This window comes from Salvelinus fontinalis, chromosome 19 (assembly GCF_029448725.1).
Source record: "Salvelinus fontinalis isolate EN_2023a chromosome 19, ASM2944872v1, whole genome shotgun sequence".
NCBI classification, from domain to species: domain Eukaryota; kingdom Metazoa; phylum Chordata; class Actinopteri; order Salmoniformes; family Salmonidae; genus Salvelinus; species Salvelinus fontinalis.
The window spans coordinates 38548755-38573661 of NC_074683.1; the positions used below are offsets into that span (position 1 = coordinate 38548755).

Below are 24907 nucleotides of genomic sequence, written 5' to 3' on the forward strand. Positions count from 1 at the left end.
TGTTCTATTACTGTAACTATAGTGTTATATTACTGTAACTCAACTATAGTGTTCTATTACTGTAACTATAGTGGTCTATTACTGTAACTATTGTGTTAAATTACTGTAACTATAGTGTTATATTACTGTAAATATAGTGTTCTATTACTGTAACTCAACTATAGTGTTCTATTACTGTAACTATACTGTTCTATTACTGTAACTCAACTATAGTGTTCTATTACTGTAACTATAGTGGTCTATTACTGTAACTATTGTGTTATATTACTGTAACTATAGTGTTATATTACTGTAACTATTGTGTTATATTACTGTAACTATTGTGTTCTATTACTCTAACTCAACTATAGTGTTCTATTACTGTAACTATAGTGTTCTATTACTGTAACTCAACTATAGTGTTCTATTACTGTAACTCAACTACAGTGTTCTATTACTGTAACTCAACTACAGTGTTCTATTACTGTAACTATAGTGTTCTATTACTGTAACTATAGTGTTCTATTACTGTAACTCAACTACAGTGTTCTATTACTGTAACTCAACTACAGTGTTCTATTACTGTAACTATAGTGTTCTATTACTGTAACTATAGTGTTCTATTACTGTAACTATAGTTTTCTATTACTGTAAATCAACTATAGAGTTATATTACTGTAACTCAACTATAGTGTTCTATTACTGTAACTATAGTGTTCTATTACTGTAACTATTGTGTTCTATTACTGTAACTATAGTGTTCTATTACTGTAACTCAACTATAGTGTTATATTACTGTAACTATAGTGTTCTATTACTGTAACTATAGTGTTATATTACTGTAACTCAACTATAGTGTTCTATTACTGTAACTATAGTGTTCTGTTACTGTAACTCAACTATAGTGTTCTATTACTGTAACCCAACTATAGTGTTATATTACCGTAACTCAACTATAGTGTTATATTACTGTAACTCAACTATAGTGTTATATTACTGTAACTCAACTATAGTGTTATATTACTGTAACTCAACTATAGTGTTATATTACCGTAACTCAACTATAGTGTCATATTACTGTAACTCAACTATAGTGTTATGTTACTGTAACTCAACTATAGTGTTCTATTACTGTAACTATAGTGTTCTATTACTGTAACTATAGTGTTCTATTACTGTAACTATAGTGTTCTATTACTGTAACTATTGTGTTCTATTACTGTAATTATTGTGTTCTATTACTGTAACTATTGTGTTATTTACTGTAACTCAACTATAGTGTTATATTACTGTAACTCAACTATAGTGTTCTATTACTGTAACTATAGTGTTATATTACTGCAACTCAACCAGAGTGTTATATTACTTTAACTATAGTGATCTATTACTGTAACTCAACCATAGCGTTCTATTACTGTAACTATAGTGTTCTATTACTGTAACTCAACTATAGTGGTCTATTACTGTAACCCATCTATAGTGTTATATTACCGTAACTCAACTATAGTGTCATATTACTGTAACTCGACTATAGTGTTCTATTACTGTAACGCAACTATAGTGTTCTACTACTGTAACTATAGTGTTATATTACTGTAACTATTGTGTTCTATTACTGTAACTCAACTATAGTGTTATATTACTGTAACTCAACTATAGTGTTCTATTACTGTAACTATAGTGTTCTATTACTGTAACTATTGTGTTCTATTACTGTAACTCAACTATAGTGTTCTATTACTGTAACTCAACTACAGTGTTCTATTACTGTAACTATAGTGTTCTATTACTGTAACTATAGTGTTATATTACTGTAACTCAACTATAGTGTTCTATTACTGTAACTATTGTGTTCTATTACTGTAACTCAACTATAGTGTTCTATTACTGTAACTATAGTGTTATATTACGGTAACTATAGTGTTATATTACTGTAACTCAACCATAGTGTTCTATTACTGTAACTATAGTGTTCTATTACTGTAACTCAACTACAGTGTTCTATTACTGTAACTATAGTGTTATATTACTGCAACTATAGTGTTCTATTACTGTAACGCAACTATAGTGTTCTATTACTGTAACTATAGTGTTCTATTACTGTAACTATTGTGTTCTATTACTGTAACTCAACTATAGTGTTCTATTACTGTAACTCAACTACAGTGTTCTATTACTGTAACTACAGTGTTCTATTACTGTAACTACAGTGTTCTATTACTGTAACTATAGTGTTCTATTACTGTAACTATAGTGTTATATTACTGTAACTCAACTATAGTGTTCTATTACTGTAACTATTGTGTTCTATTACTGTAACTCAACTATAGTGTTCTATTACTGTAACTATAGTGTTATATTACGGTAACTATAGTGTTATATTACTGTAACTCAACCATAGTGTTCTATTACTGTAACTATAGTGTTCTATTACTGTAACTCAACTACAGTGTTCTATTACTGTAACTATAGTGTTATATTACTGCAACTATAGTGTTCTATTACTGTAACTCAACTATAGTGTTCTATTACTGTAACCCAACTATAGTGTTATATTACCGTAACTCAACTATAGTGTTATATTACTGTAACTCAACTATAGTGTTATGTTACTGTAACTCAACTATAGTGTTATGTTACTGTAACTCAACTATAGTGTTCTATTACTGTAACTATAGTGTTCTATTACTGTAACTATTGTGTTCTATTACTGTAACTATAGTGTTATATTACTGTAACTCAACCATAGTGTTCTATTACTGTAACTCAACCACAGTGTTCTATTACTGTAACTATAGTGTTCTATTACTGTAACTATAGTGTTGTATTACTGTTACTATAGTGGTCTATTACTGTAACTATTGTGTTCTATTACTGTAGTGTTATATATAGTGTTATAGTATTATATAGTGTTATATTACCGTAACTCAACTATAGTGTTATATTACTGTAACTCAACTACAGTGTTATATTACTGTAACTCAACTATAGTGTTCTATTACTGTAACCCAACTATAGTGTTATATTACCGTAACTCAACTATAGTGTCATATTACTGTAACTCAACTATAGTGTTCTATTACTGTAACTATAGTGTTCTATTACTGTAACTATAGTGTTCTATTACTGTAACTATAGTGTTCTATTACTGTAATTATTGTGTTCTATTACTGTAATTATTGTGTTCTATTACTGTAACTATTGTGTTATTTACTGTAACTCAACTATAGTGTTATATTACTGTAACTCAACTATAGTGTTCTATTACTGTAACTATAGTGTTATATTACTGCAACTCAACCAGAGTGTTATATTACTTTAACTATAGTGATCTATTACTGTAACTCAACCATAGCGTTCTATTACTGTAACTATAGTGTTCTATTACTGTAACTCAACTATAGTGGTCTATTACTGTATCTCAACTATAGTGTTCTATTACTGTAACCCATCTATAGTGTTATATTACCGTAACTCAACTATAGTGTCATATTACTGTAACTCGACTATAGTGTTCTATTACTGTAACGCAACTATAGTGTTCTACTACTGTAACTATAGTGTTATATTACTGTAACTATTGTGTTCTATTACTGTAACTCAACTATAGTGTTCTATTACTGTAACTCAACTATAGTGTTCTATTACTGTAACTCAACTACAGTGTTCTATTACTGTAACTCAACTACAGTGTTCTATTACTGTAACTCAACTACAGTGTTCTATTACTGTAACTATAGTGTTCTATTACGGTAACTATAGTGTTATATTACTGTAACTCAACCATAGTGTTCTATTACTGTAACTATAGTGTTCTATTACTGTAACTCAACTACAGTGTTCTATTACTGTAACTATAGTGTTATATTACTGTAACTATAGTGTTCTATTACTGTAACGCAACTATAGTGTTCTATTACTGTAACTATTGTGTTCTATTACTGTAACTATTGTGTTATATTACTGTAACTATTGTGTTCTATTACTGTAACTCAACCACAGTGTTATATTACTGTAACTATAGTGTTCTATTACTGTAACTATAGTGTTCTATTACTGTAACTATAGTGTTATATTACTGTAACTCAACTATAGTGTTCTATTACTGTAACTATAGTGGTCTATTACTGTAACTATTGTGTTAAATTACTGTAACTATAGTGTTATATTACTGTAACTATTGTGTTAAATTACTGTAACTATAGTGTTATATTACTGTAACTATAGTGTTCTATTACTGTAACTCAACTATAGTGTTCTATTACTGTAACTATACTGTTCTATTACTGTAACTCAACTATAGTGTTCTATTACTGTAACTATAGTGGTCTATTACTGTAACGCAACTATAGTGTTCTATTACTGTAACTATTGTGTTCTATTACTGTAACTATTGTGTTATATTACTGTAACTATTGTGTTCTATTACTGTAACTCAACCACAGTGTTATATTACTGTAACTATAGTGTTCTATTACTGTAACTATAGTGTTCTATTACTGTAACTATAGTGTTCTATTACTGTAACTATAGTGTTATATTACTGTAACTCAACTATAGTGTTCTATTACTGTAACTATAGTGGTCTATTACTGTAACTATTGTGTTAAATTACTGTAACTATAGTGTTATATTACTGTAACTATTGTGTTAAATTACTGTAACTATAGTGTTAAATTACTGTAACTATAGTGTTCTATTACTGTAACTCAACTATAGTGTTCTATTACTGTAACTATACTGTTCTATTACTGTAACTCAACTATAGTGTTCTATTACTGTAACTATAGTGGTCTATTACTGTAACTATTGTGTTATATTACTGTAACTATAGTGTTATATTACTGTAACTATTGTGTTATATTACTGTAACTATTGTGTTCTATTACTCTAACTCAACTATAGTGTTATATTACTGTAACTCAACTATAGTGTTCTATTACTGTAACTATAGTGTTCTATTACTGTAACTATTGTGTTCTATTACTGTAACTCAACTATAGTGTTCTATTACTGTAACTCAACTACAGTGTTCTATTAATGTAACTCAACTACAGTGTTCTATTACTGTAACTATATTGTTCTATTACTGTAACTATAGTGTTATATTACTGTAACTCAACTATAGTGTTCTATTACTGTAACTATAGTTTTCTATTACTGTAACTATAGTGTTCTATTACTGTAACTATAGTGTTATATTACTGTAACTATTGCTGTTCTATTACTGTAACTCAACCACAGTGTTATATTACTGTAACTATAGTGTTCTATTACTGTAACTCAACTATAGTGTTCTATTACTGTAACTATACTGTTCTATTACTGTAACTCAACTATAGTGTTCTATTACTGTAACTATAGTGGTCTATTACTGTAACTATTGTGTTATATTACTGTAACTATAGTGTTATATTACTGTAACTATAGTGTTCTATTACTGTAACTATAGTGTTCTATTACTGTAACTCAACCATAGTGTTCTATTACTGTAACTATAGTGTTCTATTACTGTAACTCAACTATAGTGTTCTATTACTGTAACTATAGTGGTTTATTACTGTAACTATAGTGTTATATTACTGTAACTATAGTGTTCTATTACTGTAACTATAGTGTTCTATTACTGTAACTATTGTGTTATATTACTGTAACTATAGTGTTATATTACTGTAACTATAGTGTTATATTACTGTAACTATAGTGTTCTATTACTGTAACTCAACTATAGAGTTATATTACTGTAACTATAGTGTTCTATTACTGTAACTATATTGTTCTATTACTGTAACTATAGTGTTCTATTACTGTAACTATAGTGTTCTATTACGGTATCTCAACTATAGTGTTCTATTACTGTAACTCAACCATAGTGTTGTATTACTGTAACTATAGTGTTCTATTACTGTAACTATATTGTTCTATTACTGTAACTATAGTGTTCTATTACTGTAACTATAGTTTTCTATTACTGTAAATCAACTATAGAGTTATATTACTGTAACTCAACTATAGTGTTCTATTACTGTAACTATAGTGTTCTATTACTGTAACTATAGTGTTCTATTACTGTAACTATAGTGTTCTATTACTGTAACTATAGTGTTCTATTACTGTAACTCAACTATAGTGTTATATTACTGTAACTATAGTGTTCTATTACTGTAACTATAGTTTTCTATTACTGTAACTCAACCATAGTGTTCTATTACTGTAACTATAGTGTTCTATTACTGTAACTCAACCATAGTGTTCTATTACTGTAACTATAGTGTTCTATTACTGTAACTACAGTGTTCTATTACTGTAACTCAACTACAGTGTTCTATTACTGTAACTCAACTATAGTGTTATATTACTGTAACTATAGTGTTCTATTACTGTAACTATAGTGTTCTATTATTGTAAATCAACTATAGTGTCCTTGTATGTTGCTATTTATCTTATGGAGTCAGATAAATGCAATTCCTTTAAGGGGCTAATTGCTTAGTCTTGTTACGAGTCACAGGTATTTATAATATCAATGATGATAAATATCACTGTCCACTACACTGTTACGATATGTATTGCGATTCTCATGATGCTGCTATATATGTATTGCAATTTGATACTGTGATTTAATTGCGAGTTGATGTTCCAAACATATTGCTCACTTTGTCTGCTGCAGAGAGACGAGAGAGCCATGATAAAACTAGTTTTGATCAGTCATTGAAATAAAAGTGCTGAACTTGTTGGCTCAATATTTAAAAAGAAGATGGAGATCAAACTATCGGATGAAAAATAAAATTGGGAATTTAGGCAGGACACCGGGGTTAACACCCCGACTCTTACGATAACTGCCATGGGATCTTTTAGTGACCACAGAGAGTCAGCACACCCGTTTAACGTCCCATCCAAAAGACGGCACCCTACACAGGGCAATGTCCCCAATCCCTGCCCTGGGGCATTGGGATATTTTTTTTTAGAACAGAGGAAAAGGTGCCTCCTACTGGCCCTGCAACACCACTTCCAGTAGCATCTGGTCTCCCATCCAGGGACCAACCAGGACCAACCAAGCCCACAGTGAGTGGGGGGCCCTCGGAGTGTGGTGTCAGGAAAATAACCTTACACTCAACATCAACAAATCAAAGGAGATGATTGTGGACTTCAGGAAACAGCAGAGAGAGCACCCCCTATCCACATCGACGGGACAGTAGTGGAGAGGGTAGTAAGTTTTAAGTTCCTCGGCGTACACATCACGGACAAACTGAATTGGTCCACCCACTCAGACAGCGTTGTGAAGAATGCGCAGCAGCGCCTCTTCAACCTCAGGAGGCTGAAGAAATTCGGCTTGTCACCAAAAGCACTCACAAACTTCTACAGATACACAATCGAGAGCATCCTGTCGGGCTGTATCACCGCCTGGTACGGCAACTGCTCCGCCCACAACCGTAAGGCTCTCCAGAGGGTAGTGAGGTCTGCACAACGCATCACCGGGGGCAAACTACCTGCCCTCCAGGACACCTACACCACCCGATGTCACAGGAAGGCCATAAAGATCATCAAGGACAACCACTCGAGCCACTGCCTGTTCACCCCCGTTATCCAGAAGGCGAGGTCAGTACAGGTGCATCAAAGCAGGGACCAAGAGACTGAAAAACAGCTTCTATCTCAAGGCCATCAGACTGTTAAACAGCCACCACTAACATCGAGTGGCTGCTGCCAACATACTGACTCAACTCCAGCTCACTTTAATAATGGGAATTGATGGAAATTGATCAAAAATGTATCACTAGCCACTTTAAACAATGCCATTTAATATAATCTATATGTATATACTGTACTCTATATCATCTACTGCATATTGCCATCTTTATGCAATACATGTATCACTAGCCACTTTAAACAATGCGCTTTTATGTTTACATACCCTACATTACTCATCTCATATGTATATACTGTACTCGATACCATCTACTGCATCTTGCCTATGCCGTTCTGTACCATCACTCATTCATATATCTTTATGTACATATTCTTTATCCCTTTACACTTGTGTGTATAACGTAGTAGTTGTGGGATTGTTAGGTTAGCTTACTAGTTGGTTATTACTGCATTGTCGAAACTAGAAGCACAAGCATTTCGCTACACTCGCATTAACATCTGCTAACCATGTGTATGTGACATATAACATTTGATTTGATTTGAGGGTGGTTTGCTGTTGGCTGATTGTTTGTGACCTATAGTAGAAACAAATTGATACTTGGAATCAAATATCGGTATTATATTGGCCAAAAAAAGATATAGTGATTATTTAACTTTATTGGATTTTGTTTCATGTGCCGTTATCAGAGAAAAAACAAACAATCAGATCCCTCCCCCTCCTCTTTTCAGTTCGCTGCAGCTAGTGACTGGAACGAGCTGCAACAAACACTCAAACTGGACAGTTTTATCTCTTCATTCAAAGACTCAATCATGGACACTCTTACTGACACTTGTGGCTGCTTCGCGTGATTTATTGTTCACTCTACCTTCTTGCCCTTTGTGCTGTTGTCTGTGCCCAATAATGTTTGTACCATGTTTTGTGCTACTACTATGTTGTGCAGCTGCCATGCTGTGCTGCTACCATATTGTTGTCGTGTTGTGTTGCTACCATGCTGTGTTGTCATGTGTTGCTGCCATACTATGCTGTTGTCTTAGGTCTCTCTTTATGTAGTTTTTGTGGTGTCTCTCTTGTCGTGATGGGTGTTTTGTCCTATATTTTTTGGGGGAATCCCAGCCCCCGCAGGAGGTCTTTTGCCTTTTGGTAGGCCGTCATTGTAAATAACAATTTGTTCTTAACTGACTTGCCTAGTATATAAAGTAAATAAAAATCCCCCGTCCCTTTACATTCTGGCCCTAAGCACAGCTAAACAACAACAGACTTAGCTCCCTAGCTGTCTAGCTAAACCAGACTTAGCTCCCTAGCTGTCTAGCTAAACCAGACTTAGTTCCCTAGCTGTCTAGCTAAACCAGACATAGCTCCCTAGCTGTCTAGCTAAACCAGACTTAGCTCCCTAGCTGTCTAGCTAAACCAGACTTAGCTCCCTAGCTGTCTAGCTAAACCAGACTTAGCTCCCTAGCTGTCTAGCTAAACCAGACTTAGCTCCCTAGCTGTCTAGCTAAAGCGGGAATTGTTTTGTTTTTGTTGTCAGGATTGCTTCCTACCAACAGTATGTGTGTCGTCTCAGGCCATTGTGAAGTTGCCTAGGAGGGAGTGTTTCCAGGCATGCTGATAACATTGAGGCGTTTTCCGTGGCCGTCTCTCTCTCACACTCTGACACTCTGACTGGGACAGGAGAACATTATCTAGCTAAGCTCCTGCATCAACACCTTCCCTGGCAACAGGGGCTTTGTTTGACCCTGACAGCTACATTGTACACATCATTGCCCTGCTGTTTGGAATTTGATGGGCAACACATTTTTTGATAGAGTTACATTACATTATATTATTTTCCACAACATTCAACCTTGGCAAAAGACTACATGTATCATGGGCATGCTGTAGAAAGAAAAATGTACCTATATATTTCTTTTATAATATAATCTTTGAGAACTAACAATCACCATAATAAAAGCTAAATAGTACAAAAAAATGAAAATTCTAAAAACAATTAATTGAACAATATTGATATAGTTACTAAGTTTGAGCAAAATAACATAGCATTAGCCATGGCAAAATGCATAGAATTGCAGGAAAATATCTTTAAAACTGCAACATTTTCTCTCAATTACTTGTCAGAATATGTAGAATCGTTGGAAATTAGATTTAAAACTCCAAAATGTTCTCTCAGCTCTATGGCAAAATGTGTAGAAAATGAACGTTAAAACTGCAAAACGTTATCTCAGCTCCATGGAGAAATTCTGAGAATTGCAGGAAATTTGCTTTAAATTACAAATATAAAATAAAAATAAAACCATCAAGATTGGGCCTCTAAAATATTCTACAGAATTCTGCCATGCTGACTGTGTCCATTGCCACGCCCCCTGCCACACCCTTTGCCACACCCACTTTAGCCCCCTTTTGATCCAGAAAAAACCCTGCTGACATAGCAGTGGTGTAGATGTGGACTCACCTGACATAGCAGTGGTGTAGATGTGGACTGACCTGACATAGCAGTGGTGTAGATGTGGACTGACCTGACATAGCAGTGGTGTAGATGTGGACTGACCTGACATAGCAGTGGTGTAGATGTGGATAAAGCAAAATAAAGCAAAACCCTTGAATGAGAAGGTGTGTCCAAACTTTTGACTGGTACTGTATATATATATATATATATATATATATATATAAAATAACTACCCAGTTAGGGATTAGAACAGATATCTAGTTGTTTCAGCTGGACTAATAGAACATGGATTCACTGTGTCCTGGGTGCTGTGCTAGTCTCAATGACTGTGTCCTGGGTGCTGTGCTAGTCTCAATGACTGTGTCCTGGGTGCTGTGCTAGTCTCAATGACTGTGTCCTGGGTGCTGTGCTAGTCTCAATGACTGTGTCATTGCTGTTAAAGAATTGTTGACATCATGCTAATTTGTAAATGTCACAATCGATATAAACAGCACAGTAATTAATTTGGATTCCTCTGAGACCGTGACATAGTAAACAAGTGGATGTTTCAAAGCATGTCTGGTGAAATTCCTCATGGAGTTGTGGCGTGCAGGAGTAGCTCGATTACTGTACTTGGTCGCGAGTTAGTTGTTTGCTACGAGAGTCAACATCCAAACAAGACTTTTGTCACTAATATGTGGTGGATGGACCTTGCATTACATCAGCAAATGGGGAGATCTTATACATACTGTATAACATAATGAACAATGTACAGCCTTAATGTTGGCCTATAAAGACTTGTCATTCATCGGTTGTTAGTCGTACGAGTGATGACAGTCTTGCACCAAAGGGACATTGCAGACATTGTTTATCAGAGACAGGAACTCAAATGACTCATCGCTGCTCTGTGAAACCTAGAGAGAGCTGCCACTGTTTTCCCTCAGGAAGACACAGACGTGTAACTCATTCCACTGTGATGTTCTCCAGTCCCCTTCTCTCTGAGTCTCCGTGCCGCCAACCTGGGGGGGGCGGGGGGGTGGTGAAGCTGGAGGAAGGTTGTGGATTTCAGGGCCTGGGGCTCCAGCATGTGAGTGGTCTAGTGGGGGACGGGGGTTATGTTTTGGGGACAGGGGTTATGTGTACAGAGGCCAGTGGGGGCAGGGGGACGGGGGTTAAGTGTGGGGACAGGGGGGCAGTGGTAGGGGGACAGCTGTAGTCCTCACCAAGGTCCTGCCCCCTCGCGTTGAGCTCTAACACAAGTGTGAAAAGGTAACATCCTCCCTGCTGTGGCCAATTGAGGAATCTGGAGGGTCGAACCTACTTGGAGGTGGGTTAGCACTTGAAAGGCCCCTCTGGTAGATGGATGATCAACAACCAGGGGCTTTTACAGACAGGAGACAAGCCTAATCTCTCTCTCTCTGAGGCCCTGGTGAGACCCCGTGACCACCAGGAAGCAGAAAGAACACATAAAGATCTACAGCTCAGAGCTACATACAGTGGACAGATACACATTTAATTCTTCACCTTGTTGACTCCATAGATGCAATCATACTGTACATCTGGAGATTTTCATAAGGGGTGCGTCCAAACTGAGTTTGGATCAGTTTCTAACTGAGTTTCAGTCAGTTTCTAACTGAGTTCCAGTCAGTTTCCAAATGAGTTTCAATCAGTTAGAAACTGAGTTTCAATCAGTTTCAAATTGAGTGGAAAAAGGAGAAAAGAGTTTGGTGTTTAGATGGCAGATTATGTGGGTCAGGATTTGCTGTTAAAATAGCAGATTATGTGGGTCAGGATTTGCTGTTAAAATAGCAGATTATGTGGGTCAGGGTTTGGTGTTTAGATGGCAGATTATGTGGGTCAGGATTTGCTGTTCAAATAGCAGATTATGTGGGTCAGGGTTTGGTATTTAGATGGCAGATTATGTGGGTCAGGATTTGCTGTTAAAATGGCAGATTATGTGGGTCAGGATTTGGTGTTAAAATGGCAGATTATGTGGGTCAGGATTTGGTGTTAAAATGGCAGATTATGTGGGTCAGGATGTGTGAAATATGTTTTCTGAGGCTACACTACAAACTCAATCTGAGGAGTTTATTCTAGTTGATAACTGATGTTGACACGGGAAAAACCACTACTCATCGGTTCTGCTGATGTGTAAGTGTGTTCCCTCACAGATATGAATTCTCTAGATGTTTGTCAAATTCCTTGAATAAATGACATAATGTATGTCAATGGAAGTACACTATTCTAGTCTCCCTATCTATTATAGTCTTACTTCTCTATGTTATTCTCCATGCTGAAATGGGAAGCAGCTCTATTTACAGCTGTTGTTACATAAGGCCTGGATCCATGGACTGGACAGTCCCTTGAACTAGAAGAAGAGTGGAATGGAAGGTGGCATCTTTGTCTGGCATTGTCAGCCCGTGTCATTAAAGTCCAGGTGGAAGCTGAGGGGTCAGATGACTGCAGGAGGAGGAGGAGGAGGGGTGTGTGTGTGTGTGTGTGTGTGTGTGTGTGTGTGTGTGTGTGTGTGTGTGTGTGTGTGTGTGTGAAGGCTGTAACTCCCCCAGGAAGGCAGGAAGGCAGCGCAGCTGAGTGTGGGAGGGGCCGTCTCTCTCCGTAGCCTGGGTGTGAGTCTAGGACTGGGAGGCTCAGAAATTCAGACACAGAGTGGTCTGAGAGAGAGAGAGAGCTATAGGGGCTCAGGAGAACTTCCCTAACTTTACCCTCCGTTGGACATGCTGGCTGCCTATTGCTGCTCTTTGGCATCTAGTGAGGACATTTGTGACCACAGCTGTTGACAATGCAAGGAAGGGCTAACAAAGCCCCTAAGAAGGAGCTGGTGATTGACTCTCCCCAGCAGTACAAGAGTTTGGCTGGAGCCGAGGTGGAGGCAGTGCCACAGGTGGTGGTAAGTCACGGAATGAGGGGATAACCTAGCAATGATTTCAGCTGAGACACTAAAAGTTACTTTAGTAGTTGGCTGAATTTCTTTACCACATGTTTTGGGTTGGAAACTGTAAGTGGTAGCTAAAGTGGGTGTGTGACTTCATCACATTTCAGCAGTGCTCGAGGATATTGTTTACAGTCAAATAGCACTCAATAGTCCTTGTTGTGGTGTAGTTGTAGCATAACTATTGTGAAGTCAGGTGTCTGGAACCTCTGAACTGGCCTTGTTCTGCTAGCAGCTTCATGACTAGTCTGGAACCTCTGAACTGGCCTTGTCCTGCTAGCAGCTTCATGACTAGTCTAGAATGGCCTTGTTCTGCTAGCAGCTTCATGACTAGTCTAGATTGGCCTTGTCCTGCTAGCAGCTTCATGGCTAGTCTAGAATGGCCTTGTCCTGCTAGCAACTTCATGGCTTGTCTAGAATGGCCTTGTCCTGCTAGCAGCTTCATGGCTAGTCTAGAATGGCCTTGTCCTGCTAGCAGCTTCATGACTAGTCTAGAATGGCCTTGTCCTGCTAGCAGCTTCATGGCTTGTCTAGAATGGCCTTGTCCTGCTAGCTTCTTTATGACTAGTCTAGAATGGCCTTGTCCTGCTAGCAGCTTTATGACTAGTCTAGAATGGCCTTGTCCCGCTAGCAGCTTCATGGCTAGTCTAGAATGGCCTTGTCCTGCTAGCAGCTTCATGACTAGTCTAGAATGGCCTTGTCCTGCTAGCAGCTTCATGGCTAGTCTAGAATGGCCTTGTCCTGCTAGCAGCTTCATGACTAGTCTAGAATGGCCTTGTCCTGCTAGCAGCTTCATGGCTAGTCTAGAATGGCCTTGTCCTGCTAGCAGCTTCATGACTAGTCTAGAATGGCCTTGTCCTGCTAGCAGCTTCATGGCTAGTCTAGAATGGCCTTGTCCTGCTAGCAGCTTCATGGCTAGTCTAGAATGGCCTTGTCCTGCTAGCAGCTTCATGGCTAGTCTAGAATGGCCTTGTCCTGCTAGCAGCTTCATGGCTTGTCTAGAATGGCCTTGTTCTGCTAGCAGCTTCATTAGTCTAGAATGGCCTTGTCCTGCTAGCAGCTTCATGACTAGTCTAGAATGGCCTTGTCCTGCTAGCAGCTTCATGGCTAGTCTAGAATGGCCTTGTCCTGCTAGCAGCTTCATGGCTTGTCTAGAATGGCCTTGTCCTGCTAGCAGCTTCATGACTAGTCTAGAATGGCCTTGTTCTGCTAGCAGCTTCATGGCTAGTCTAGAATGGCCGTGTCCTGCTAGCAGCTTCATGGCTAGTCTAGAATGGCCTTGTCCTGCTAGCAGCTTCATAGCTAGTCTAGAATGGCCTTGTTCTGCTAGCAGCTTCATGGCTAGTCTAGAATGGCCTTGTCCTGCTAGCAGCTTCATGGCTAGTCTAGAATGGCCTTGTTCTGCTAGCAGCTTCATGGCTAGTCTAGAATGGCCTTGTCCTGCTAGCAGCTTCATGGCTAGTCTAGAATGGCCTTGTCCTGCTAGCAGCTTTATGACTAGTCTAGAATGGCCTTGTTCTGCTAGCAGCTTCATGACTAGTCTAGAATGGCCTTGTTCTGCTAGCAGCTTCATGACTAGTCTAGAATGGCCTTGTTCTGCTAGCAGCTTCATGACTAGTCTAGAATGGCCTTGTTCTGCTAGCAACTTCATGGCTAGTCTAGAATGGCCTTGTCCTGCTAGCAGCTTCATGGCTAGTCTAGAATGGCCTTGTCCTGCTAGCAGCTTCATGGCTAGTCTAGAATGGCCTTGTTCTGCTAGCAACTTCATGGCTAGTCTAGAATGGCCTTGTCCTGCTAGCAGCTTCATGGCTAGTCTAGAATGGCCTTGTTCTGCTAGCAGCTTCATGACTAGTCTAGAATGGCCTTGTTCTGCTAGCAGTTTCACGACTAGTCTGGGAGCTCTGAGCTGGCCTTGTCCTGCTAGCAGCTTCTAGGAGGACAATATTTTAATTATTCCACACAATGGTGCAGGCTCACATTTCAAAAGTGCATTGTGTCCGACAGTGGAGAGGAACGTTGGACTCTGCTGATGTTAAACTAGCTGTATAGACCAAGATACTGAATTGCAGTCTTTAGAGGTAATTACTGTAGTGTATACCTCTTATAAAAGTCCCCTCCTTGTTCATTCAGCTCAAAAGTCAATCATAATAACAGATGTACTGTTCAATCCATGGCAGGTTGAATTTGTCATCTGATTGGTCTTGGATTACCTGAACAGCGTATTTAAATCGAAGTGAAATTCAACCGTATCCAATAGAAAGGGACCGCAGACTGTTCCGGTGTAAAGCAGTAGTGTAGTGAGAGATGGAAGCTGAGTCCCGGTGAAAAACCTCCATCAGAGTGGTAGAGAGTTGGACTTTGACTCCAGAAGAAGCTATTTTTGTTAACTATTTCCTATGGTGAGTAGAACTGTAGAACTGCCATTTCTATGGTGAGTAGAACTGTAGAACTGCCATTTCAATGGTGAGTAGAACGGCCGTTTCTATGGTGAGTAGAACTGACGTTTCTATGGTGAGTAGAACGGCCGTTTCTATGGTGAGTAGAACTGACGTTTCTATGGTGAGTAGAACGGCCGTTTCTATGGTGAGTAGAACGGCCGTTTCTATGGTGAGTAGAACGGCCGTTTCTATGGTGAGTAGAACTGCCGTTTCTATGGTGAGTAGAACTGCCGTTTCTATGGTGAGTAGAACGGCCGTTTCTATGGTGAGTAGAACGGCCGTTTCTATGGTGAGTAGAACTGACGTTTCTATGGTGAGTAGAACTGACGTTTCTATGTTGAGTAGAACTGCCGTTTCTATGGTGAGTAGAACTGCCGTTTCTATGGTGAGTAGAACTGCCGTTTCTATGGTGAGTAGAACGGCCGTTTCTATGGTGAGTAGAACTGCCGTTTCTATGGTGAGTAGAACTGCCGTTTCTATGGTGAGTAGAACTGCCGTTTCTATGGTGAGTAGAACGGCCGTTTCTATGGTGAGTAGAACTGCCGTTTCTATGGTGAGTAGAACTGACGTGTCTATGGTGAGTAGAACGGACGTTTCTATGGTGAGTAGAATGGCCGTTTCTATGGTGAGTAGAACGGCCGTTTCTATGGTGAGTAGAACTGACGTTTCTATGGTGAGTAGAACGGCCGTTTCTATGGTGAGTAGAACTGCCGTTTCTATGGTGAGTAGAACTGCCGTTTCTATGGTGAGTAGAACGGACGTTTCTATGGTGAGTAGAACTGCCGTTTCTATGGTGAGTAGAACGGCCGTTTCTATGGTGAGTAGAACTGCCGTTTCTATGGTGAGTAGAACGGACGTTTCTATGGTGAGTAGAACGGACGTTTCTATGGTGAGTAGAATGGCCGTTTCTATGGTGAGTAGAATGGCCGTTTCTATGGTGAGTAGAATGGCCGTTTCTATGGTGAGTAGAACTGCCGTTTCTATGGTGAGTAGAATGGCCGTTTCTATGGTGAGTAGAATGGCCGTTTCTATGGTGAGTAGAACGGCCGTTTCTATGCTGAGTAGAACGGCCGTTTCTATGGTGAGTAGAACTGACGTTTCTATGGTGAGTAGAACGGCCTTTTTTTCAAAAGGCTAAAATTTCCCAGAGGCACTTGTTGTTAATAAGGAATAGTTGCCCTTCTGTTTCAAATCATATGCACTATTTAACCATGTTGTCACTGAGCCGCACTACCCATCGTTTGTGATAAGTCTCTGGTTGCCCTCATGTAATATTATAATATATGCCATTTAGCAGACGCTTTTATCCAAAGCAACTTACAGTCATGCGTGCGTCCATTTTACGTATGCAAGTTCTGCGAATCGAACCCACTACCTGGTGTTACAAGCACCATGCTCTACCAGCTGAGCTACAAAGAACCACTTGACCTACTATCTCAGAGATGAAAATACAGTGGGTGCTGTATTGTACTGTACTGTACTGTACTGTGCTCTGCTGTGCTGTACTGTGGTGTGCTGTACTGTACTATGCTGTGCTGTACTGTACTATGCTGTACTGTGGTGTACTGTGCTGTACTGTACTCTGCTGTGCTGTACTGTGCTCTGCTGTGCTGTACTGTACTGTGCTGTACTGTACTGTACTGTACTGCACTGTGGTGTACTGTACTGTACTGTACTGTGCTGTACTGTACTATGCTGTGGTGTACTGTACTGTGCTGTGCTGTACTGTACTATGCTGTGGTGTACTGTACTGTACTGTACTGTACTGTACTATGCTGTGGTGTACTGTACTGTACTGTACTGCACTGTGGTGTACTGTACTATGCTGTGGTGTACTGTACTGTACTGTACTGTGGTGTACTGTACTATGCTGTGCTGTACTGTGCTGTACTGTACTATGCTGTGGTGTACTGTACTGTACTGTGCTGTGCTGTACTGTACTGTACTGTACTGTGCTCTGCTGTGCTGTACTGTACTGTGCTGTACTGTGGTGTACTGTGCTGTACTGTGCTGTACTGTACTGTGCTGTATGAGGATCAGGGTCATCACTACAGCAGTGGACTGGGCTGTGGTCATGGCGGTGGGCTGAGGGAGTGAGAATGACTGGGCTGTGGTCATGGCTGAGGGAGTGAGAATGACTGGGCTACGGTCAGTGAATAGACATTTTCTTATCCAGGGCTTACTCTGTGGTTTGTCTGAATATGCTCGTCTGGTCCCTGACATCGGCATATGGAGAATCTCAACGGTCATGTGGACAGTGAGAGGAAGGTTGACAATAGGCAAATCAAATAACATTTTATTTGTCACATGCGCCGAATACAACAGGTGTAGACCTGAACGTGAAATGCTTACTTACAAGCCCTTAACCAACAATGCAGTTCAAGAAATAGAGTTAAGAAAATATTTACTAAATAAACAAAAGTAAAAAGTAACACAAAAAAATGACATAACAATAACAAGGCTATATACAGGGGTCACCGGTACCGAGTCAATGTGCAGGGGTACAGGTTAGTCGAGGTCATTTGTAAAGTGACTATGCACAGGTAATTAACAGCAAGTAGCAGTAGTGTAAAAACAAAGGGTGTCAATGTAAATAATCCGGGTGAAGTCATGACGGGGAGTGTAGGCTCCTGAGTGGGGCAGCGGTATAAGGCACTGCATCTCAGTGCTGGAGGTGTCACTACAGACCCTGGTTCGATTCCAGGTTGTATCACAACCGGCTGTGATTGGGAGTCTCATAGGACGGCGCACAATTACCCCAGCTGGGGTAGGCCGTCCTTATAAATAAGAATTTGTTCTTAACTGACTTGCCTAGTTAAATAAATAAAAATATGGCTCAGGAATCAATCACATAATGCACATGTGATATTGGCTAAATTAAATGTGTACTATTTGTCCTCAAGTCCCTGTATCGAATTGAATGAGCTTTTTGTGTTTTCTTTAATAGTGTGTAGCGTATTGTTGCCTTCCGTAGGCTGATGATTGGCTTACTGTTGTAAAATCTGTCAGCAGTCACCTGGCCCCCAGGTGTGTCATGCCCAGGAATTGTCTGGGAAAATCCCTGTTTAGTGAGGTTTCTACAGTATTGGCTCCTGTGGGCTTAACAGTAAACATAACTGTCATATTCAATGTGTAGTCACTGAATTAGAGGCGCCTTTTGCTTTCAAAGAATGTCGAATTCCATGTACAGGTTAATACCTGGAATCAGGACAGGTTACCTATGTTTATAATGTTATGTAGCCAGGGTTTACAGTAAGCTGACTATGGCAGGTTGGCCTTGTGTAGCTGTGGGGCCCCACACACACCAGCGACTCTGCTCTGTGATCATAGCGATGTGGTGATTTCAGCTGACAGAGGATGAGTGTGCACACACACACACAGCTCATCTGTCTGGACTGTTATCTCCAAGCAGTCTGTATTCATGTCTCCTCACACACCTGGCCTGAGAGCATGACTCTGTCAGCTGTCATTCGTGTTCTTGTCTCAGTGTGTTAGAAAGTGTGTGTGCGTGTGTCAGACCTCAATGCGGGTATGTTTGGGCACGTTTGCGTGTCTTCACAGTACGTGTGTGTGTGTGTGTGTGTGTATTCATGCTTGCATAAGCCAGCGTCACTCTTCTGAAGAATGTCTGATAAAACCCTCACAGGCTAGGAGCAGATAGGAAGACACCCTCCTCCTCGTTGTCTTGCACTTGTCCAGTGGATTGTGACTGTGAAAGCGACAAAAACAGTGATCTCTCCAGTCAACACTGAGGTGCTGACTGTGTTATTAGCATGGCCGCTAGCAATACATCTTAAAACTGGTCCATTAACAAGACTCTCCCTCTGAGATCATCATCCTAGATGTCGAAGCAACTGTACTGCTGCTCAACCCAAAGTCCTGGCTCTCTACCGGAGCTGTTGAGAATGTATAGATTTAGTCGTCTCAAGCTGTTGAGAATGTGTAGATTTAGTCGTCTCAAGCTGTTGAGAATGTATAGATTTAGTCATCACAAGCTGTTGAGAATGTATAGATTTAGTCATCTCAAGCTGTTGAGAATGTGTATATTTAGTTGTCTCAAGCTGTTGAGAATGTATAGATTTAGTCATCACAAGCTGTTGAAAATGTATAGATTTAGTCGTCTCAAGCTGTTGAGAATGTATAGATTTAGTCATCACAAGCTGTTGAAAATGTATAGATTTAGTCGTCACAAGCTGTTGAGAATGCATAGATTTAGTCATCTCAAGCTGTTGAGAATGTATAGATTTAGTCGTCTCAAGCTGTTGAGAATGTATAGATTTAGTCGTCTCAAGCTGTTGAGAATGCATAGATTTAGTCATCTCAAGCTGTTGAGGATGTATAGATTTAGTCGTCTCAAGCTGTTGAGAATGTATAGATTTAGTCGTCTCAAGTGTTCTGTGCCTCTATGGCCACTATGTATTATTACTGCTTGATGAGTGTATGTCTGAACTGTGCCATATCGTTTACACTACCATGATAATACCACCAACATTATCATATAGCAAAGTCCCTTGTGTTTCAGTGGATTCATATAGTTCAATGGACATTGTCATCGTCAGTGATGGACGTGGTCTGTGGCAGCACTATCGAGGAATCTTATGTAACTCCACTGCCTGCTGTGGTACAGCTTGTCCAAGCAGAAGACATTACGTGAGACGCAAAAGCTACAGTTGATTCCCTCTGGAATGAAATCTACATTCTTATCTGCTTAAGGCCTTATGTTGATATGAACAACAATGCGTCACAATTCTGTTTTTAAAATATTCCCGAAAGTTGATTATATAACAGTTCAATGTTTTTAGCTAACTGTAATCATATCAATCAGAAAACCAGATGGTTTGGACGGTGAGGTTCAAACATTCATATAGATACCATGTGTGTTCTCTAAACATTAGATAGTGTAGCTCTTACCCATGGTGGTGAGTTGTAATGTGCTCCTTAGTGACGGGACAGAGCTGTGTGTTAGCTGCCAGAGAGTGATGTCATACTGATCCTCCCTTCCATCAGAGCTGTGTGTTAGCTGTCAGAGAGTGATGTCATACTGATCCTCCCTTCCATCAGAGCTGTGTGTTAGCTGTCAGAGAGTGACATGATGTCATAATAATCCTGCCTTCCACCAGAGCTGTGTGTTAGCTGCCAGAGAGTGATGTCATACTGATCCTCCCTTCCATCAGAGCTGTGTGTTAGCTGTCAGAGAGTGATGTCATAATAATCCTGCCTTCCATCAGGGAGCTAGTAAAGGCGGATGTGTTCTCTGTGGGCGGCTGCAGGCTGCAGCCCTCGTAGGGTTGTCGCGGGGGGGCTAACAGATAGCATATGTGAGAAGGGCCCCAGCAGCTACAGATTCTCTGAGCTCAACTTACAATACTGACTGCGTCCCAAATGTATTACTTTTGACCAAGGCCCAAGTTCACTTCTTAGCTCTCCTTTTGAAGTCCACAGTGATACTCCGCCATCTTTATGTTGTGTGTTAGAGTTGAGAAAGTCCTCCCTAAAAGAGATATCCACCTTTTCAAAGCACTCCTCTGGTCGGCTATGAAAACAGCATGGTCTCTGTGTAAATACCTGTATATTATCAACATGTTGTCTGTGTAAATACCTGTATATTATCAGCATGTTGTCTGTGTAAATACCTCTATATTATCAGCATGTTGTCTGTGTAAATACCTGTATATTATCAGCATGTTGTCTGTGTAAATACCTGTATATTATCAGCATGTTGTCTGTGTAAATACCTGTATATTATCAACATGTTGTCTGTGTAAATACCTGTATATTATCAACATGTTGTCTGTGTAAATACCTGTATATTATCAGCATGTTGTCTGTGTAAATACCTGTATATTATCAGCATGTTGTCTATGTAAATACCTGTATATTATCAACATGTTGTCTGTGTAAATACCTGTATATTATCAACATGTTGTCTGTGTAAATACCTGTATATTATCAGCATGTTGTCTATGTAAATACCTGTATATTATCAGCATGTTGTCTGTGTAAATACCTCTATATTATCAGCATGTTGTCTGTGTAAATACCTGTATATTAACCACATGTTGTCTGTGTAAATACCTGTATATTATCAGCATGTTGTCTATGTAAATACCTGTATATTATCAGCATGTTGTCTGTGTAAATACCTGTATATTATCAGCATGTTGTCTATGTAAATACCTGTATATTATCAGCATGTTGTGTCTATGTGTTCCCCAGGTGAAGCCCAAAGTTATCGAACCGCTGGACTATGAGACTGTTCTTGTCCAGAGGAAGACCCAGATTCTCAGTGATGTCCTCCGGGACATGCTACAGTTCCCCCAGGAGGACTTCCAGGTGAGTCACCTCTGGCCTTCTGACCTGGCACCAGAACCAGGCTCAGATACCATTAGTGTGTCCCGCATGGCATCCTAGCGGTACCGGAGCCAAGTCCAGGTCCAAAAGGCTCCTTAACAAGTTTTATCCCCAAGCCATAAGACTGCTGAACAATGAATCAAATGACCACCCAGACTATTTACAATGACCTCCCTCCCTTGTTTTTACACTGCTGCTACTCGCTGTCTATTATCTATGCATAACCTACATGTACAAATGACCTCAATTACCTCGACTAACCTGTACCCCCCCCCCCCCCCGCATATTGACTCGGTACCGGTACCCCCTGTATATAGCCTTATTATTGTTATTTTATTGTGTTACTTATTTATTGTTTAAAAAAATAAATAATTGTATTTCTTAACTCTTTTTCTTGAACTGCGTTGTTGGTTAAGGGGATTGTAAGTAAGCATTTCACTGTAAGGTCTACCTACACCTGTTGTATTCGGCACATGTGACAAATAAAATTTGCTTTGATATTCCTTATATAGTCCGCTGTTTTTGAGCAGGGCTCAGAGATTGCCAGACAGAATAGAACACCATTTGACTAGACTGCTACAGAATAACTGTCCCGAGTAAGGAATAACTGTCCCGAGTAAGGAATAACTGTCCCGAGTAAGGAATAACTGTCCCGAGTAAGGAATAACTGTCCCGAGTAAGGAATAACTGTCCCGAGTAAGGAATAACTGTCCCGAGTAAGGAATAACTGTCCCGCGTAAGGAATAACTGTCCCGCGTAAGGAATAACTGTCCCGAGTAAGGAATAACTGTCCCGAGTAAGGAATAACTGTCCCGAGTAAGGAATAACCGTCCCGAGTAAGGAATAACCGTCCCGAGTAAGGAATAACCGTCCCGAGTAAGGAATAACCGTCCCGAGTAAGGAATAACCGTCCCGAGTAAGGAATAACCGTCCCGAGTAAGGAATAACCGTCCCGAGTAAGGAATAACTGTCCCGAGTAAGGAATAACTGTCCCGAGTAAGGAATAACTGTCCCGAGTAAGGAATAACTGTCCCGAGTAAGGAATAACTGTCCCGAGTAAGGAATAACCGTCCCGAGTAAGGAATAACCGTCCCGAGTAAGGAATAACCGTCCCGAGTAAGGAATAACCGTCCCGAGTAAGGAATAACCGTCCCGAGTAAGGAATAACTGTCCCGAGTAAGGAATAACTGTCCCGAGTAGTCAGTGAGGTAAGGATGGATATAATTTATTGCTGACGGTAAACAATCTGTCAATGTTGATAAGATCTTGATAGTTTCCATTATTGTCTACCATGTTGCATAATTGCTATCAATTTAATGTAATCTATCAACATCAAATAAAATTGTATTTGTGACATGCGCCGAATACAACTGGTGTAGACTTTTCCCTGAAATGCTTGCTTTACGAGCCCTTCCCAACGATGCAGTTTAAAAACAAAATGGTAACGTGCTGCTATATACAGGGAGTACCAGTACCAGATCAATGTGGAGCTATATACAGGGAGTACCAGTACCAATTCAATGTGGAGCTATATACAGGGAGTACCAGTACCAGATCAATGTGGAGCTATATACAGGGAGTACCAGTACCAGATCAATGTGGAGCTATACACAGGGAGTACCAGATCAATGTGGAGCTATATACAGGGAGTACCAGTATCATATCAATGTGGAGCTATATACAGGGAGTACCAGTACCAGATCAATGTGCAGGGGTACAAGGTATTTGAGGTAGATATGTACATGAAGGCAGAGGTTCAGTCCCAGGGTCCATAGCTTGGTGATGAGCTTGGAGGGGACTATGGTGTTGAACGCTGAACTGTAGTCTATGAACAGAATTCACACACAGTTATTTCCCCTCTTGTCCAAGTGGGAGGTTGTTTGTTTATGACCCCACACAGTTCATTGAGTGCAAGAGTGGTGTTGGCTTATGGAGGGATGTACAGTCGTGGACAGTCGTGATAATTATGGATGAGAACTCTCTTGGTTGATAAAGGGGTCTGCAGCTTACCATGAGGTATTCTATATCAGGTGAATAAAAGCACGAGAATGTCTTCACACTTGAAGCAGCACACCAGTTGTTATGTATGAACAAACGCACTCTACCTCCTTTCGACTTCCCGAAGCCGCCGTCCCGTCCTGCCACTGGATGGAGAATCCACCGAGTACTATGTGCATAGAGTCATCATCCAGCCATCATCCATCAGTCCTTTCTGCCTCCCACATGCATGTTTTGGTTGTCGTGTTTATTGTGATTTCATGCTATTTCAGTGCGGCCCAGCCAGGCCCATGTTGCGAGAGTACGGTGAGGTCATTCACAGAGGCTTACCTTACGTTTACATCCCTGCTTCACGCTTTAGAGGTCAGGGGTCATCTGTTTTGTTGTGATAGTGTAAGGAAGGGCTAGGCCTATCTCTAGCCCCATTCAGCAGGACTTAGCCGATGTCACCCTCTAAAACTTTCCATCTCTACACGACACATTATGAAATGGGAATCTGGCCTGGCAGAAGCGCTTCAGGAAGTGAGACCTCTTTGGAAAATGCTCTTAACAGTGACAGGAATGACATCCTGTATCAGCAAAGCATGACCCTTCCTCACTGTCTCACGATCCAACGGATATTTTTTCTCTCTCGTCTATTGAGAAGGTTCTTTTGTTTCAGAAGCCATAATGGTTTTTAGATATTTTCCGCAGGATATAGCTATGTTGAAAAATAAACATTTGAAAGGAAAGGCTCAATTTCCTAGATTTATTCAGCGGGTTAACAGTTTTTTTGCTTTATGGCCAGAAAATAAGAACACTGTTACACTCGTTGATGGAGGATCGGACCAAGGTGCAGCGTGGTAGGCGTACATCTTTCTTTTATTGATGACACCAAAAAAACAAATTCAAAACAAAACACACCGTTCTGTAGGGCTGGAAAGCAACAGTACAAAAACAAGATCCCACAAACTAAGGTGGAAAAAAGGCTGCCTAAGTGTGATCCCCAATCAGAGACAACAATAGACAGCTGCCTCTGATTGGGAATCATACCCGGCCAACAAAGAAATAGAAAAACTAGAATGCCCACCCTAATCACACCCTGACCTAACCAAATAGAGAAATAAAAAGGCTCTCTAAGGTCA

At 39.9% G+C, this 24907-nt stretch overlaps 1 protein-coding gene across 12 annotated transcripts in view; it reads left to right on the forward strand.

The window, feature by feature from the left end:
• LOC129816698 (dedicator of cytokinesis protein 9-like) overlaps positions 1–24907 on the forward strand; it is a 196685-nt gene that overhangs the window by 71522 nt on the left and 100256 nt on the right. For 9 of the 12 annotated variants that reach the window (XR_008753592.1, XM_055871481.1, XM_055871486.1 and 6 more), the window contains exon 2: positions 21651–21767. Coding sequence is in view for 11 of the 12 variants with exons in the window: in XM_055871481.1 (XP_055727456.1) it covers positions 21651–21767 (117 nt within the window). In the remaining variant the exon portion in view is untranslated. Of the gene's footprint in view, positions 1–12688; positions 12955–21650; positions 21768–24907 lie in introns of those variants that run through there. The other 3 variants (XM_055871482.1, XM_055871487.1, XM_055871489.1) reach the window with 2 other exon arrangements.